This window comes from Oculina patagonica, chromosome 14 (genome assembly GCF_052425735.1).
Source record: "Oculina patagonica isolate OP01 chromosome 14, crgOcupat, whole genome shotgun sequence".
In the NCBI taxonomy this organism is placed as follows: Eukaryota; Metazoa; Cnidaria; class Anthozoa; order Scleractinia; family Oculinidae; genus Oculina; species Oculina patagonica.
In genome coordinates this window covers 6,986,641-7,002,820 of record NC_135771.1, presented here as the reverse complement: position 1 = coordinate 7,002,820, position 16,180 = coordinate 6,986,641, and the positions used below count along the sequence as shown (strand labels likewise).

The 16,180-nt window shown below is 37.5% G+C and overlaps 1 protein-coding gene across 4 annotated transcripts in view; it reads right to left on the bottom strand.

The window, feature by feature from the left end:
- The window catches only part of LOC144638093 (receptor-type tyrosine-protein phosphatase S-like), a 131,178-nt gene that overhangs the window by 67,369 nt on the left and 47,629 nt on the right, over positions 1–16,180 (bottom strand). For 2 of the 4 annotated variants that reach the window (XM_078497237.1, XM_078497238.1), the window contains exons 8-11: positions 15,567–15,874; positions 14,524–14,671; positions 2,581–2,886; positions 389–688 (exon numbers count right to left, since the gene is read on the bottom strand). In XM_078497237.1, coding sequence (XP_078353363.1) covers positions 389–688; positions 2,581–2,886; positions 14,524–14,671; positions 15,567–15,874 — 1,062 coding nt within the window. The remainder of the gene's footprint in view (positions 1–388; positions 689–2,580; positions 2,887–14,523; positions 14,672–15,566; positions 15,875–16,180) is intronic. The other 2 variants (XM_078497239.1, XM_078497240.1) reach the window with 2 other exon arrangements.

Genomic DNA, 16,180 nt, shown 5'->3' with positions numbered 1-16,180 from the left:
AGTATACCGTTCATTAAGTAACATTGTGACAAGTTCTCTTCAGATCATACTTCCTTAATTGTTACTAACATTTTTTATTATTATTTTGCAATACTACATTACTTACAATACTTACATTACACTACTTACAACGCGACAACTACTTACAATATAATGAGGACACTACTTACAATACTTACATTACACTACTTACTTACACTACTTACAATGCTACAGCTACTTGCAATATAATAAGGACACTACTTACATTAATCACCAGTGTCACGTTTCACGTCACAATTTTTACTAACTTGTAGTGAAAGACAATATGCATGATAAAGCGAATCATGCAAGTCACGCCTATGTAGATGCTATAATTTGCTATTAATATAACCAGATGATTTCTTACCATCCTCCTTTGTCTTTGCATCTTTTACAGGAGTCTTTGGTCCATCGCCAACAGTGAAGGCCAACACTTGAAATTCATATTCGGTGTATTTAGCAAGTCCAGTGACATTTTTTCTTAGAGTTGAAACACCATTGATGGTTAATGTTTTTTCTGACTCAGGAGAGCCTTTCTTTCTGTAAAACAGTTTAAACCCTTTGATGATTCCATGTCTGGCATTTTCTGGTGGTAACTGCCAAGATGCTTCAATACTGGTGGGACTTTTAGGAGTGAGAGAGAATCCACTAGGAGGTTGCGAAGGAACTGCCATTTGAGAAATTTTATAATTAATATAAGTTTCAAAGGAAACCTACAAGGAACACCTGCCAGATCAAGGACTTATACTGGTGTCTTCTCTAAGGCATTATCACTAGAACAGATTAACCTCTGCCATACATATCAATTGAGATCTTGGTATTTGATATCAACAAAAGAATTTAGTATGTAGTACGTTGTTCAATACAATGTATGCTTCAATACTGGTGGAAGTTTTTGCAATGAGAGAGAAGCTAGTAGGAGGTTGTGAAGGAACTGCAATTGAGCAATTAAATAATATTAACTAAATAATTTTTGTTTTCTTTTAACAAAGGAGTTTAGAAAACATAGCTGCCGTTGTTAGGAAGATCTTGGGGTATCTCCTCCAAAACAAAGTGAAAAAAGCCAAAAAATTCAGGGCATGATTTACAATAAGCTTTTATAAATAATATTTGTAGCTTGCCTTGCAAACAAAAAGAACGAGCGGTCCGTACGGACAGTGTAGTGTTTGTTAAAAATTTTTTGCTCTGGAAAATATTGATACGTCGCCCCCAAAACACCTCTGGAAATTCCAGTTTATCTACATACTTTCTGTTAAATGTAAAATACCCCTTGTCATGGGCTTTTTTTTTCAATGAAGCTGATAGAACGAAAATGGAAGGGGCAGAAAGTTATTGATTTCGTGATGGAACATTTTACCCTTCTATTTTCATTCTATCAGCTTTATTGACTTCGGCGTTGTCCATTTTACTGTCTCGAGCGGGGCGAAGAAAGTTGGCATGTGGCAAGGGCAGTCGCTATTCAATTGTAAACGCACTGAGACTCACGTAAAGTGCATACTAAATACTGTTATTATTATTATTATTATTATTATTATTATTATTATTATTATTATTATTATTATTATTATTATTATTATTATTATTATTATTATAAACTGACGAAATCCTCAATCAAAATACTGATAATGTCGGGGGGTGATGTTAAAATAAATAAAGTATTAAGAAAAGAAAAGAAAACATCTTGTGACGCCAATTCACGCCATTACGTCGTTACCCGTTACGCGTCTTACTTCAACACCCAGTTTCATTCTTCGACCTCGTGCGATCAAGGAATCAAGAGGAAAAGTCTTTTAATTTTTCCCGCTAATAATCCTTAAAATTATGCGTAATTCTTATCCCACGAAAACGAGAAAGTTTCATTTTTGATTTACAATTGGGATTTTTTAATAATTTTTAATTTTTAAATGTTTAATTATTTTAATTTTCTATTTCAATTTCCCATTCCCCGGAATCATTCCCCATTCCCTATTCCCTATTTTCCATTCCTCTTTTTAGTATAACATTCGTTCCCGTCTGATATGAATATTCCGCCTCAGTGAACATCACCCCGACATGTCAAAACAAGTTGAAAAAAATGTAACGTCACGCGAACACTTACCGGCAAACATTCAAGTTTTTTTTGGTTTAGATTTCATCTTGAAGATGGCTTAGGAAGTGATACAGTCGAACCTCGATTATTATTATTTGAAGCTTGGCAAGCACGAGAATTTTTAACCCATTGCTTCAGAACAATAACAAGCCTGTTCCCGTCTAATTTGCATATGCATGTCCTCTACGTGCTTGTTCCACTTGACCGCGCAATTAATTGTTTACATCTGGCGTAGCGTTCGCTTTCCCACTAAACTAACTGCATTTTTGTACACTACACTAAAAAGGCACGTCTGAGCAAAACAAACAATAAACAAACACAAAAACAAAAGAAAAAAGGCCTAAAATTTGACATAAGGCAGTTGTGCATCCACCCCTCAACTATTTATATACCATATGTGTAACTATTTATTTAGTGATTTCTATTTTAAGAGTTTCTAAGAGTTTTCATAGTTATCTTTTACACCTTACCATCTTCATCAGTCCTCACTGGCTCAACAGAGCTTTTCGGTCCATTCCCAACAAAAGAGTAAGCTAACACTTGGAATTCATATTCTGTGTACTTATGCAGTCCAGTGACATCTCTTGTTAAGGTTGAATTACTTTCAATGGTTAAAATAGTTAGTGAATCATCACCAGAGCTCTTTCTTCTGTACAAGAGTTTAAACCCGGTGATTATTCCATGTCTTGAGCCCACTGGTGGTAATTGCCAGGATGCTTTAACACTTGTGGAGGACAGTGAAGACATGGTAAAGCTACTAGGGGCTTGGCTTGGAGCTAAAAAATAATTAAATGCCCAAATTAACATCTCTTTGAATGTGCAGTTCCAGAAAATATCCATACCCACCCCATGGAAGCTCATTGGAAATTCCAAGGGGGTGGGGGGTCTCGAAAGCCAAAATTTTTAAAGGAAAGCATGGGGCTTAACTGGAATTTCCGGAGGGGAGGGGAGATTCAAATCAAAAAAACCTTCCGTGGGAGGGGTATGGATATTTTCTGGAACAACACAATGTTGACTTTGCGTGAAAGATGTCCGTTTAAAATGCATGTACATATCTTGTACTGTTTTGTTCCAGTAAAATAATATCTATATCCCTCTCAAAGATGTTTTTTTGTTTTTGGATCGAGCCCTCCACTTCCCTCCCCACCCCTGGAAATTTCAGATTAGTTTAATTCTTCCTTTTAAAAATCTTTGGGTGTTCCCTCCCCCACCTCCCTGGAAATTTCCAATGACCTCATTTAAACTACTGTACATGTGGATTTTGCATGGAGCCACACATTAGACATTTGTTTATCATGACGTAACTTATTCCCTGTTATATGATTTTAGCAGTCTTAAAGGCCAGTCACGTAGTTGCTGTACAGTTTTTGGCAAGCCCTAAGGTCAGTCACAAGTACATAATAATGATTGAAGGCAGTACATTCTGTGCTTACCAATCATCAATGGAGAAACTGACAGAGCTTTGTAAATGCTATAAAATATATGTGAGGCACTTCTGCGGAAACTAGAGCAGTGTCACACATTGTACCCAGACTCATTGCACAGGAATTAACATGTCACGATGTATCTGCCACTCAAATTTATCACAAAAACTCCAAACACTATACATAAAAATGTCGATTTTAGGAGTCTTGCTGTACAGTTTTTGGCAAGCCCTAAGGCCAGCCACAAGCACATGATAATGATTGAAGGCAGTACATTCTGTGCTTACCAATCATCAATGGAGAAATTGACAGGGTTTTGTAAGTGCTATAAAATATCAGTGAGACAATTCTATTGAAACTAGAGCGGTGTCACACATTGTACCCAAACTCATTTCAAAGGAATTTTAATTCCTTTGAAACGGATTTATCACAAAAACTCCAAACATTACCTGAAATACTGTAAAAATGTTGATTTTGGCAATATAGCAAAGGGTTGAATTTCAGCAAATAAAATCAATCAAAGAAGCTAATTCAAGGTGTTGTGGCGACTAAATGCACTCCAATAATCTTTGAGAACTACTTAGCTAGTTAGGGTACTAATTATTTTTGGACTGAAAAAAGAGCTACGAATTCAGGCCAAGTACAGCATACATGTAACTCAACTAAAAATTCCAATAGGTTCCCCTATGGTGGTACGCTAGAAAATGCTGTTTTGTCAGTTGTCCATAATGCCTCCAGGGCTGTCATCACGGTTTTAAGCAGCTGTTTCATTAAAGGTATCACCCGTAGCATTTGCTCTGTTTGCAAGTGTAACAAAAAAAAACAATTGAAATTCACCAAACATCAGAAAGAGGGTATGGGTCGGCCCTCATCAATGATTGAGTAGGGGTGGATACGGACGGCTCGGGAATTTCCTTTGGTGTGGCTTTGATTTTTGAGTGGGTTTTCTAGATCTTATCTTTCCCTTTCGGTGATCTGCATTTGGATTCTTCTCCGGAAATCTGTCGTCCTGGGATATTTCCTCCTAGTTATATTAAAATTAGTCCTGAGGTATGGATTCTTCTGAAGTCCTTACTGCCTTCTTCTGCCGAGCAGCGGGAAAGGCGAAGTTGAGAAAAGAGGAAAATATTTAAGTTATTAGAAGACAAGGATAGTAAAAAGGAAAGAAGAAGGGGAGTCATTGATTTTGAAAGTGTATCTTAAAGGAAAAAATCCTGATCCAGCCACAGCGGAGGACTGGAGCGGTTACAAACTACTCGAAGTAAGCAAGAACGATGGAAACCGGGTCTCTCCCTGTGTCATCAATTTAGCTTCAACAGACACTTCAGAAGTGCATATAATAAGGAAAGAAATAATGAAGGTACCGAGTTTTTGAAGTTTAAATCAAATTTAAAAGCGAGCTGTGTGTATTTGTGTACTTTGCGATTCTTTTATTTGGGCTCTAGAAATATTTTGAATGAATAATAAAACAGTTTTGATCGGCTTCGTATGATAGCGGAGCTCCCAGCGCCGAGGCGCCGTGCGGAGCCCCATAGACAGGCAAATGGTAGAAAGAAGGAACACTATCGAAATGAGTTTTCATGGTCAACTGGATGCGGCATGGTTCGCGGGCGCGTACGGCGTACGGAGTCGCGCAACATGGCCGCCATAGTTTGATGGTAGAAATAGTGAAGCAAGAAGGCCGTATAAAGGCGGCCGTATAAAGGCGGCCTTTAAAATTTAAAGAGGTTTGAAAAGAAAAACAAGAAGCAATGAAACAAAATGTGGCTGAAAATTACGTGTAGAAAGTAATCGACCGCCAAAAAAGTGGACATTGAGAGCCATAATCGATCGATGACTTTCGTGTCTATCTGTAAAGCCAGCATCGTACATGAAGGAGCATTCGAAAGCTAAATCGGGTTGATAGAATAAACAAACCATTTTATTGCTACGGGGTAAAAAAAAAAAAGAAAAAAAAAAAGGAAAAAAGAAAAAAAAAAACTTGACCCTCTGGGATTTGAACTCACGACCTCCGGATCCGCAGACTGGCACCTTACCGATTGAGCTAATCCGACAGACTCTGTAATGCATGTTGAATATATCCTATATCAATGTAATAGATATTGTGGAGTCTACTAAACTGCTGCGAAACTATAACAGGATCGCGAAACTATTTTCTATTGCTAGAAAGCAGATAATTTACTGTACTCTAAAGTAATTTTTTGTGCCATGAGTAATGATTTTGCCCCGCTTTAAGATTATTATTTCTGTCGTACTGCTGACATTCGGTTTAACCGTGAGCTATTTAAATTTGTCTTGAACCTATAAACCGCCATAAACATGAGTACTTTGGCCGCTTATTCACTAGAATGAAAACATTGTAAGCTCCAGTGAAAATTAAAGAGGTTTGAAAAGAAAAACAAGAAGCAATGAAACAAAATGTGGCTGAAAATTACGTGTAGACTGAGTAATCGACCGCCAAAAAAGTGGACATTGAGAGCCATAATCGATCGATGACTTTCGTGTCTATCTGTAAAGCCAGCATCGTACATGAAGGAGCATTCGAAAGCTAAATCGGGTTGATATAATAAACAAACCATTTTATTGCTACGGGGTAAAAAAAAAAAAGAAAAAAAAAAAGAAAAAAAAAAACTTGACCCTCTGGGACTTGAACTCACGACCTTCCGATCCGCAGACTGGCACCTTACCGATCGAGCTAATCCAACAGACTCTGCGATACTCGTTGAATATATCCTATATCAATGTAACAGATATTGTGGAGTCTACTAAACTGCTGCGAAACTATAACAGGATCGCGAAACTATTTTCTATTGCTAGAAAGCAGATAATTTACTGTACTCTAAAGTAATTTTTCGTGCCATGAGTAATGATTTTGCACCGCTTTAAGATTATTATTTTTGTCGTACTGCTGACATTCAGTTGTTTAACCGTGAGCTATTTAAATTTGTCTTGAACCTATAAACCGCCATAAACATTAGTACTTTGGCCGCTTAATCACTAGAATGAAAACATTGTAAGCTCCAGTGAAAATTAAATAAATGGGGAGCTCCGCTTTGAGGCTTGCCTAAATCTATATTATGAAGAATTATACAGATCTCGGAGGGTGTTATCCGCCTCAGCCGAAGCCCTCCTCGATCTGCATAATTCTTCATATCATACTCTGCCTCATCCAATAATTGCTAAATATTATCAGAATATTTAATTAGGCTGCTATTTCTTGTCTTCCTTTTGACACAGTGATAAATCATGATATTATCAGAATATTCAATGAAGTAACTTTTCTTCTCCTCCCTTTGATAGGGTGATAAATCATAATATTATCGGAATATTTAATTAAGTGGAATTTGTTCTTCTCCCAGTCATAGAGTGATAAATCATGATATTATCAGAATATTAAATTAGGTAAGTTCTAATTCCTCCTCCTTCCTAAAGATAGAGTGATAAATCATGATATTATCAGAATATTTAATAAAGTTACTTTTCCTTCTTCTCCCTTTGACAGAGTGATAAATCATGATTTTATCAGAATACTTCACTTACCCTTAACTCTACACCCTAACCCTAACCCTAACCCCATCCTAACCCTATCCCTTACCCTAACCCCATTCCTACCCTAATCCTAACCCTTAAAACTGACCCTAACCCTTAACTTAACGTAACCTTAACCCTTACCCGAAACGCTAACCCTGAATAATAACTTTACCCTAACATTGCCTCTAAACTGTACAGTCCAGGAGCAAATGTCACTGAAAGAAGTTCCGTGGGAATTTCGTGAAGATTTTTGCCGACCAGTATAGAAGTGTCGAGGAGGACCTAAGGGACCCGATGAATGTTGTCGGCACTTTTGTAACCCGTGCAGATGGTTTCTATGGGGTGTTGAAATGTGCCCTGTATGGCTCAGCATGTAAACGAGGCTGAAGTTTTAAATTGCTTCGCGCAAGTTATAATTTGGTTGAAATATTGTCATTTTTAGTATTATAGGTTGAAACTTTTCTACTCCTTAAAAATATGAGATAAAATTACTGTATAACATTGTTTTAAAACTGTTAAAGCTTTGACATGTTTAAGCTAAAAATTAACATAAACTGCAGCAACAGAAAGCTATTGGATGTGAACTATAGAAGTAAAGATGCCCATAATTTTGCGAAATGTCTCAATAGAATGAAGTGTGAATCTTTCGGCTCTGAGTGTGGACAGAAAGGAAAAGAAATCATTTATTGAACTTTTGTTACTTAGGTGTTTCATAACTAGACTGCTTTTATGTCTACGTAGTGAAAACCGGGTGAAAATTTATGGTAGAAGTAATTAAGGAATCAATTAAGGAATTGAGCCGTGAGGTTTATAGAAAATTTTCCATGGTAACAGGGAAGTGAACAAAAACCCGCGATATGATCATGAGCGGATACCATCTTGATCATATCAACTGCGGCATGAAAGTTATAGGAGGACTTATTGGGATCACTCTAAACCTAACTGCTAGAGCAACTTTTTTCCTGAGGCAAAACAAATGGCTGGGATGTCTTGACTGAAGCAGTTTTTGTCTCACAACCCGAGGTATTGATCGGTTGTTGACCACAATGCAGAACTTTGCTAACCCGTTTAAAAAAAAAAAGAGTAAAGAGCTTTACAATTAAGTAACCAAAGTCGTCATGCCTGAAGCAATGAAGAGTGATCTTTGCCATCAAAGTGAGTCAGAGAGAAAGGGCACTTTATAAGATCTTTGCTAAAGACCGAATAAACTCGAACAAAGTAAACCGCTGGTCCCGAAACGAAGAAACGCAAACTTCTTTCTTGGAAAAACAGCAGAAAGGTACTCAAAGTATCTTGCAAGTGGTCGATTTTCAGGAGGACAGATCTCTTTTCGCTCGACTAATGGTAGTATCCAAGAGCAGACCTGAGGTAGTTGTCAAGGCAGCGAAAGGGCAATCTGAGTTAACTGTGGTACCGAGGTCTATGTTCTGTTTACTGCGGTACCGAGGTCTCTGTTGTGCTTTGGACGGCACAATGCTCCATTGTTCTGCAAAGAGCTCATTAATGAGAATCCTTTACAAACACGGTGATGAATCGCAGTAAATAACGAACACGGCTCCTCAGAATAACGTAGATGACATAATAAAGGTGGACACAGAGTCTTAACTGTAACTACGAGTCGCTGCTGTTAACGCTAGCCTTGCAATACCTTGATAGGTCAGTCAGTATCAAAGACTGTTCGTAGTCACCTTCACTGGCCATAACCACCATGTAATTGTGCTTGGGTCGATTGCTACCGCTCTTGGCAGTGCTAACATTTCAGCACTATCCGCCTTCCATGTACTCAGCGGAGCTCACATAACTGGAAGTTTTTTCCTGATAAAGGAAAACCTGCATGCTGGAAAGCCTTCAGAGACACAGACAAGGACATAGTATTATTAATGGTTTGGATGCCTTGGAACGACGCTGTATCTAGAATAGAAGACAGTGGCTCTGGTCGAGAAGTATGTTTGCCAGATTTTTAAGCCGAGAACAAGCATCTTGAATGTCAAAGACCTCAGTTGGTAGATGTTTAAAAAGAATCAGGCTCAATCAAACAGGCTATCGCCTACGCAGATTGCACTTTATGAAGCAATTCTCTGTGCCCAATACCAAATGATTGTTTTTGACAATTACAGAGTATGCAGTCCTACATGTGCATTGCGACAGCCAGATGGTTACGGATGGAAGAGGGTGACGAATGGATCCCCATAATGACGAAAGAAGCACCTGCACCTCAAGTGATCATCGAGTTGGTTAAGTGCAGTAAAGTGTGGCTGTAGAAAAGAACAAAGCTCAAACAAGCGATGCCAGTGCCAGTGCACTGACATTTGTTCTTGCTGTGAAAGCGACTATTCATGTGAAAATCCTTTCGAAGATAACGACAGAGTGTAAAGCAAAGAGGACGACTGACAGCGATGCGAAGACAGTTAACTCCCAAAACCTGCTACAATCTGAGAGGGGGAATGGGAGGGTCTGTTGACATGTTACATAGGTGGTTTCTAGTATGACTTGGCCGTGCAAAGTCTTTTAATTTCGTTAAATTGCCTAACGCTGGGATATTCATTGATTCCTACTGACATAACTAGGAAACTTTACTGTATCGCGAGGGGATGGGAGGGGACTGTGGTTCCGGGTTCAAGCAACCACAAGAAAATTCAGCCTCGATTTCATGGTCATGTGATCGAGATTATCCATATAAGTAAAGATATTTTTTGGACATCTCAGACTATCGAAACTGCTAATAGTTATTTCAAAATACGAATAAAAACCACATTTTTATGAAGTTCATCATTCAGCCTCGTTTTCATGCTAAGCCAAATAGGCGATGGTTTTCAATTCACTGTTGAAGGCCTTTGCACAGGTTACAAGATTGCCGACAACATTTATCGTGTTCCTTAGGTTTCCCTTAACACTTCTAGACTAGTCGGCAAAATCTTCACGAAATTCCCTCGGGAATACCATTGCTCCCAGACTGTAACCCTAACCATCACCTTAGGCTTAACCATAATAATTATAAACCCTAATTTTAAACGATAACTTACATTAACCCCAGACAATCCCAATACGTAAATCTTACCCGCATCTTACTAAATAAGTATTTGAAAGTTACAAGAAAAATGATGCAGTACAAACGAAATAATTTTTTTTTGGTTTGTGAATGACAGCCATAAAAAGGCCAGAAAGCGAGATTTGAAAATGATAGTGATACACAATATGATTCTTACTTGATAGTGATACCTTGGTAATGATAATTCGAAAATTTGATAACAAAAATTATTCTAGCAACTATCATGTAAATACGATATGATAATGATATTTTTAATACTTAAAACGGAAAAATATTTTTTGATATTATCATGATGTTATCACCAAAACATCACTGAGATATCAAAATATCAACTATCAAACTATCAAACTGTCCAAAAACTAAATAAACAACTCGAAGAATTTGCCCAAGATACAATTGTAATCGGTGGAGACTTTAATTGCACTCTCACCTCAAAAGACAAAAGTGGCGGAAACCCTATTTCCATAAAAGCATCCATCATCAAAGAAATCAACACGCTCTGTGACACGTATAACTTAGAGGATTTATGGCGAAACCTGAACCCGGACAAGCAGAGTTTTACCTGGAGAACAAAATCGTTTAAAATTCAGTGCCGATTAGACTATTTTCTTGTTTCACAAGAGTTAATTCAATTCGCGACGAAATGCAATATCGTCCACGCACCTGAATCTGATCACTCTGCGGTGCTTTTTGTTCTCCAGTCTGACCACCAAAATCAAAAAAGAGGACCTGGATTCTGGAAATTTAACACAGCCCTACTTAAAGATGAAAAATACATATCAGCAATCAAGTTAAACATTCCTATCTTCAAAAAGAAATACGAGGAGACGCAAGACTTAGGTTTAAAATGGGACCTCATAAAAATTGAGATTAGAGGATGCACGATTCAGTACTCTAAACGAAAAGCGAAAAAACATCAAGATGAAGAAAAAAATTCTGTACCAAGAAGTCAATACCCTTCAAGTCAAAGCTGAAAAAAACCCACATGACAGAAACATCCTACTCGAACTTCAACGTGCCAGATCACGTCTTAAAAAAAATCACTTTAACGAAAACCAAAGGCGCTATCCTAAGAAGCAAAGTCAGATGGCACGAAGAAGGGGAACGCAACTCAAAGTATTTTTACAGCTTAGAAAAACGCCACCATGACATCAAAACAGTATCAAAACTCAAAGTGGTCGAAAACTCCTACATAGAAGATCAATTTGAAATATTAGAAGAAGAAAAAACTTCTATGAGTTATCAACGACAGAAAATTCAAGAATTCACCTTTCTTTAATCCAGAAATTGTAACCGCACTAAGCGAAGAAGAAAAGGTTGCCTGCGAGGGATTAGTAAACGAAGAAGAATGTATAAACGCGCTTAAAGACTTTAGCAACAACAAAACCCCAGGAACCGACGGTCTGCCAGCGGAATTCTACGGATTTTTCTGGCCCGACATCTGCTTTGACCTGCAAGCCAGTTACAACTATGCTTTCCAACATGGCACGCTTTCTATAAGTCAAAGGCGTGGAATAATTTCGCTCATACCAAAGAAAAACAAGGATAAAACGATCCTGGAAAATCTAAGGCCCATTTCGCTTCTAAATGTTGACTACAAAATTCTTACTAAAGTTATAGCCAAGAGAATAGAAAAAGTTTTGCCAACCTTAATAAACCCAGACCAAACTGGTTATGTTAAAGGATGCTACATTGGCGAAAACGTCAGATTAATTTACGACTTATTACAATACACAGATAAGCTAAATCAAAAAGGCATCGCTATTTTCTTGGACTTTAAAAAAGCGTTCGACTCAATAGAATGGAACTACGTTCTAGAATCACTACGACTCTTTATTTTCGGCCTTGATATCCAGAATTGGATAAAATTTTTCTATAATAACGTCACAAGTTGCGTCTTAAATAACGGCCACGCCTCTACCTTTTTTTCACTACAGCGAGGAGTCAGACAAGGTTGTCCTTTGTCTGGCGTCCTCTTTGTTCTCGGAATAGAACTCCTTTCTAGATCCATAAGAAGTGATCCCACTATCAAAGGTATCCAAGTCAACAAGCATGAACTAAAAATAAGCCAATATGCCGACGACACAACAGTGTTTGTTCGTGACCTTGACTCTGTCACGAGTCTATTGAAATTGCTAAAAGAATTTAACGAATGCTCTGGCCTAGAAATTAACAACACCAAAACCGAAGCAATGTGGTTAGGTGAATGGAAAGATAAAACAGATGACCCTTTTGGTTTTAAGTGGCCAAAAGAACCTATTAATGCTCTCGGTGTTTTTTTTTCTCTTACAATCATGCAAGTGCCGACGGACTCAACTTCGGCGAAAAAATAATTAGCCTTGAAAAACACTTAACACTTGGAAACGGAGAAACTTGACTCTTTATGGTCAAATCAACATTGTCAAAACTCTTGGGATATCCAAATTGATCTATTCTATTCCTCTGTACTGCCTGTTCCAGCAGATCACTATATCCAAGAAATAAATAAATTAATTTTCGACTTTATTTGGGCGGGAAAGCTCCCTAAAATCAAAAGAAATACGTTAATTGGAAATAAAAAAGACGGCGGTTTGAAAATGTGCGATTTTAATATCCTGGAAAAAGCACTCAAAATAGCTTGGGTCAACAGAATTCAAGACGACTCACAAGCTTCCTGGAAAATAATCCCCAACCAGATCTTGCATAAACATGGAAACCTCACCTTTTTAACAAAATGCAACTTTCCAAGAAATATACTCGAACATGAGAAGAAGCGAGTTCAAAACCTCAACGGGACTTGACTGTAAAACCCTTCCAAAAAACGAGCTACTGTGGAACAACAGGAAAATTCTTGTAGAAAATAAACCTGTCTTTTATCACAATTGGTATCACGCTGGCATTACCAAGATAAGCGACTTATTAAATCAAAACGGCGACTTTCTAAAATGGCATGAGTTTGCATTAAAATTCAACCTGAATGTCCCTTTTACTAAATATTATGGTCTGGTCAATGCAATTCCAAAAGATTGGAAAGCTTTTTTTAAAAACTCAATTCCAATTACCGAACACAATACAACGGTCACCACTCTAAAAACCAGTTCTATTTACTCCTCTCTTTTAAAAACCATCTTCATCCCCCCCACCGCCGAAACCAAAATTCTTCGATACGGTTTTACAAAACACACCGTCCAAAAAGTCTATCACATGCCATTTGCAGTCACAAACGAAGTTAAAATAATAATGTTTCAGTATAAAGTGAGTCACAATGTGCTTCCAACCCGCGTCACACTTTATCGAGACGGCCTGTCAGAAAACCCCATATGCAACTTATGCAACGTCGAACAACAAACTCCGCATCACCTACTTATAAACTGCACTCTATCAGTTGACTTCTGGACACTGTTCCAAAACTGGTGGCACCAAAAGACGAATGAAACAATAAAGTTATCCGCAACCCATGTACTTTACGGCTGGCATGATGGAACAAAGCATTGGCAAGCACTCAATTATTGTCTACTAAATACTGTATTTTTTGCACAAGCGTTCGTGGAGATGTCCTAGATTTCCATTGCTTTCTATTGTTACTTTACGGAAAACTTGAAATTCTTAAAGAAATCACGACTGCAAAAAAAGCACTTTCAAAATATTTTCGCGCTTGGGCTGTTTTACTTTAATTAGAAAAAAAAGTTGTCACTGCACATGTGCAATTTTAAACAAGTTTAACGTTAATGTAGTGTATCAAAAGAAATATTGTGAAACGTAATGTAGTGTATTCAATAATTTGGAAACTTTTACTGGTGTAGCGCTTTCGTAAATTGTAATTTGCAACTAGTGCCTGTGTGTTTGAAATAAACGAATTACCCTGAAAAAAAAAACTATCAAACTAATGATATTCTATCATGATATTTTGACAAACCGCAATCCTGCACCTTAGTGGAAATGTTTTACTTGAGTCAAAGCAGTTGCTCGGTATGTCTTTGATGCATGTACATTATTTGGGTTGTAATGAGTGGAATTTGATACTAAATGTGTAATACCACAAGTTAGTTGAATTTAGCTGTAACATAATTTCAGTGGAAAGTTACAATGAAAAACAACAGAAAACATGTACATATATATTGCTGTTTTAAATTCACTGCCTAACTATAAATATAATTATGTATAGTTACATTACATTTTACCTTAGTTAAAAAAAATTGTAGCCACCAGATGCAATGTAAAGAAGACAAAAAATAAGTTCAACATGATACATGTAGCACTTACTGTAAAGCTCTATTGCGCCCCTGGGGCTTACAGTTGCGTATCAGGTGGGGGGACTTATTTCAAATCATAAATTGGGTATCAATATTATATTTAATAATTATTATAATAAAAGAAAAATACTGCTTTTACAGTCTAAAATTTAACGAATATGACAGAAGACAAGATACCTGCAGGTTTAAGTATCCCAAAAACTTCGACCCTCAAAGCTTTATGAGTTGAAAAAGTTGTTGGCTGGAATCGGATGTACCTTGCTCTTGCAATTTCTTTAAGATTGTGCTTTACTATGTCGTTTCTCCCAGAATTACCATTAAAGACCTGTAATTATATAAAAGTAAATACTTTTTAGTTTGTTTATAATAACAAGAAATAATAAACAATTCTGCATCTTTTTTTATCAGCTGTTAATGCAGTTAGTGCTCATTCATGTGCAGATACAGGGGGTCAGATGCTAGCAAACAAATTTTTTATTTAATTTATATATACACGTATTTTAGTTCAAAACAACAATTTTTCGCCTTGTTAGGATGGCTGGCTACCCAATCCATCAACCTCTTCCTGCCCTCCCTCCCCCTCCCCCCCCCCCCCCCCACATCCATGGCACAAGGTTCTCAGTGACTTTTTCATCACATTTCAGCACACGGGCAAAACAGGCTGGGACCTCTTTAGTTTTTTTACTACTTATTGCGGTGCAGCTTTTAATGGGTGTCACTTACAAGTGATACCCCTCAAATGTGTTACGGTTACAAACACTAGTACTGTGCATGGCATTAACATAAAAGTACAGTTTCCCAAATTCATAGTCACAGCCAAAGCTACTCTGACTTGTTTTACTTGACTCATGTTCATGTCCATTGCCGGCTTCCTTTGCCATCTTTCCGCAGTCTGTGGTAAATATTGCTTTTTCCTGTAGTCTCAAGCATTTACACGTAAGGACTTCTCAGTGAAAGTAAAAAAAAATTTCAGGAAAAACCTTTTTTTAATTTTTAAGGACTCTTCAAGGATCTGGAAATTTTCAAGGATTTTTCAAGTTCTGTGTGAACCAGTAGCCCTGTACTACACTATACAGACCCTATGCTACACTGGTGTACTCTGCAGGTAAAAGGACCTTACATAGTCACTGCACTTTGGCCTTGGAGAATGTCATAGTCATTAAAAAGACAATATCATTATGGTAACTCATGTAATTTCAACTGTATCTAATCAAACTAACCTTATCAGCACTGTTTTCTTGGTAGGTGACCCAGTCAACATTGTTTAGTGATAATAGTAACTTGTACTTTGTTGTCCAGTGATCAGCAGTTGATTTTCCTTGAGTAGCTACAGCACAAATGAAGAATTCATATTTCAGGTTTATTTGTATGTAGTCACTAGCATTGTTGTCAGTGCTGGGTGACCAGGCACCAACACCATTCAGTCGACCTTTAGAAGCTTCATTACCACTACTTGACGATGAGGTTGAGAAGCTGTTATCTGGAAATGCATCACTGCTGGCCACACCAAGAGCCTGGATTGGGCATGCTGAAATAAAAAAAAATAACACTCTATGGCTATCAAAGTCTTATTACAAATGGCCCATTAAGGAGGCTCGATGTATTTTTTTAGCCTCTGGGTTGTGGTTTTGATATTACAAATTCGGAAGCCAATCTTGGATTTTTGCCAAACTTCACCATAATGATCACATACATGTATGACCATAGTTTAACTTTTTATGGGTTTCGTAGCAACATAGGTTACCATAGCGACAGTTATCATATTCTTTTGTTTTCAAACAAGCTGGATTTTCTCTCAATCTAGAGTGGCCAAGGCAGGTTCAGGTGTTGTTAG